This window comes from Triticum aestivum, chromosome 2B (genome assembly GCF_018294505.1).
Source record: "Triticum aestivum cultivar Chinese Spring chromosome 2B, IWGSC CS RefSeq v2.1, whole genome shotgun sequence".
Taxonomy (NCBI): Eukaryota; Viridiplantae; Streptophyta; class Magnoliopsida; order Poales; family Poaceae; genus Triticum; species Triticum aestivum.
This window is the reverse complement of record NC_057798.1, coordinates 689,286,965-689,289,739: the sequence shown is the minus strand read 5'-3', so window position 1 is coordinate 689,289,739 and position 2,775 is coordinate 689,286,965. Positions and strand designations below refer to the sequence as shown.

Sequence of the window (2,775 nt, the reverse complement as noted above, 5' to 3'; positions counted from 1 at the left end):
AACTCGTCCGCCGCCGCCTTGAGCTCCCATGCTGATGGAAGTGCCGCTCGTCATCGGAAGGAAACAAGCCCCGCTGCCGCCGGCACCATGCACGCTTTGCACACGAGAGGATCTGGTGATGGTGAGGGAGGTGTAGAGGTGGAGGGGCTGGAGACCTCTGGTGTGGGTCATCGCCCGTGATGCCCCTGGGGAAGGAGCGACATGGGGGCTGGAGATCCATTTTCCTCGGAGGACATTCTGATCCCCGATGAACCTGCCGCTCTTGATGCTAGCACTTGTGAACCATGTGACCATGTCATCGTCGATCACCGATTATCTCCCTTACGCCATCATGCTTGCATCATCGGCAACCAGTTTTCCCACCCGATTGCAACTGTGTGCCATGAGTCTGCTTCCGTGGAGCGAAACTGGGATGCAATGTGGCTGGTGGCGGACACAAAGGTGAGTCTGAGGGACGCGAGGGACAAATCCAAGGTTTGACGATGGAGGGGAGCTCACCATGGTCGGGATCTCGGGAGGAGGGGCTGCGGATGTGAAATAGGAAGTGTGCGATGTCAGCGGGGTGAGGGCACATGCATACAATCTTGGAGTGAAAGGAAAAAATTGGAGTTAGACGAAAATAATGGCGGACAAAAAAGGAGCGCGCGGCACGGGAGGACAGGTTGGACGAAGGTTGGGCAGGACGCGGTCACGCAGGCAGGAAAGGGAACATTACATTTTTTTTGTATTGTATAGATATAGATATAGACAAAGATAGCATAGTAGAAATAGCGATATTGATGATGCATCCATTGTTTCAAAAATAATAATTGTCAACACAAAATAAATAAGTTTGCTGAACTTGTTTTCCACGGCACAGAACTGAACAATATCTCTGTGTTGAACATTCAATAAAAAGGTAGTAAATCCTGAAATAAATTCAGGAATAAATGCGAGCACCAGGATACCGCAGTCCCTCTAACCATCCAACCACAGGTTGGTTCGCTGTTGGCATCATTTCAAAGGTCAGCAAATGACATACATGGTACCTATTAAATGGAAGTAACATTTGAAAGCAGCATCTTCAGTTGATGATTGCATAATTTCCAATGTCGCCGGCGTTTTTCCACTCTCTCGCAAGGTTCAGCAACGCTGTTCTTGACTCACCACCGTCGTCCAGCGCCTCCTTCGCTTGCCGCATGGCCGCGAGCGTCCGCTGCCGGAGCTCCCGCCCACCATCGGACTCAATCAGCCACCTCACCTTCGCCGCCACCTCCTGGGCTTCCACCATTTCTTTGTCATACCCTCCAATGGCCACGGCCAGCCGCATCTCCTCGACTAAGAACACCTTGTTTGTGTGCTGCTCGGCGTACAGAGGCCACGCCAGCATCGGCACCCCCGCCATGACCGCCTCCAGCACCGAGTTCCATCCGCAGTGTGTCACGAACCCGCCCACCGCGCCGTGCGCCAGCACTGCCTGCTGCGGCACCCACGACATGACGACCAGTCCCCTCTCCTTGGTATGGTGCAGAAAGCCTTCCGGAAAAAGTGCGTCGAGGTCGTCGGCCGGCTGGTGCTCGTCGCCGGTCGGGCGCCGGACAACCCACAAGAACCGTTGCCCACTCGTCTCCAGCCCCGCCGCAATCTGCTTGATCTGCTCAGCGCTGAACCGGCCCAAGCTGCCGAAACTGAGAAATACCACAGTTGCCTTCGGCTGGCCATCGAGCCACGCGAGACACTCGTGGCGCAGCGTCCCAGCCTCGTCGGGCTTTATCAGCGGCCCTATGCAGTGCAGCGGCGGTGTTCGTCGCCCGGGGAGCGTGCAGAGGCCGGAGATGATGGCATCGGTGGCCCGCGGCTCCAAGGAGCGGCAGCTGTTGACAATAAGGCCCTGCGAGTTGCACAAGCGTTCGGATGCGCCCAGGAAGAACTTAGTGCTCAAGCTGTCGCGATCTAGGATAAACGCGGGCAGGTGATCTGCTGGTATCGGTGGTAATCCCGGGACGTGCAAAAGGTCACCACCGAGGTCTTGGAAGCTCAGATCGGTCTGCTCATGGATGACTTGCTGGTAGAGACAGAAGGCGACGCTGGCGATGCAAGTGGTGTGAAAGAAGTAGGTCGGGATGCCGAGCTCGAAGCCGACGTCGAGCGCGCTGCTGCAGAAGGAATCGATGACGAGTGCTACCGGGGCCGGGGAGGCGGACCGGAGGAAGTCACGGAGGTCCGGGTTGGAGGCGCGCGCGAGCCCGAAAAGCTGCGCCTCCAAACTCCCGGCGGGCACGTCGGAGGGGAGCGTGGCACGGGGGAGACAGTGGAAGGACAAGGACGGGCTGGCAGCCTCGATGGCGGCGAAGAACGAACCACCGGCGCCGTGGCTATCCTCCCCGCCGAGGACGACGGTGACCTCGAGGCCCTGCGCCACGAGCAGCTTGCCCAGCTCCACGGCTGGGAACAGGTGGCCCGGCATCCCCGGCGGAGCGTAGATGACAACCATCTTCTTTGGAGTGCTAGTATTGTTTGGGGCTGCCATTCTGCAATGTGGGAAACGACCTCTCGCCTTGCGTTTCCTGACGAGTGATGACTGGTCGTCGTGCTCGCGCCTTGCTCAAATAAAGGCAACTCGGAAGCAGATTTTTTCCCCAACTCGTTGCTCGTCCGCCCATCCAGCCGAGGCCGTGGACACACAGAGGCTCCGGACCAGGCCCATGGTGTCTGCCGCCGACATGTCCAAGGAATATCAATTTGTTTTCGTATTCAGAAACAGATGATTCGGCTCCGAATGGTGTGAGAGCATAT

General features: G+C 57.3%; 1 protein-coding gene across 1 annotated transcript; it reads right to left on the bottom strand.

The window, feature by feature from the left end:
* Positions 1-772: 772 nt before the first annotated feature.
* On the bottom strand, positions 773-2,575 carry LOC123042100 (anthocyanidin 5,3-O-glucosyltransferase-like). The gene has a single exon (XM_044464622.1). It carries the CDS (start codon positions 2,507-2,509, stop codon positions 1,064-1,066), a length of 1,446 nt encoding a protein of 481 aa, XP_044320557.1. The 5' UTR covers positions 2,510-2,575; the 3' UTR covers positions 773-1,063.
* Between the last annotated feature and the right edge of the window lie 200 nt (positions 2,576-2,775).

What these genes read in the sequence shown, in the direction of transcription:
- LOC123042100 (XM_044464622.1), bottom strand. Translation starts at nt 2,509, where the DNA reads ATGGCAGCCCCAAACAATACTAGCACTCCAAAGAAGATGGTTGTCATC.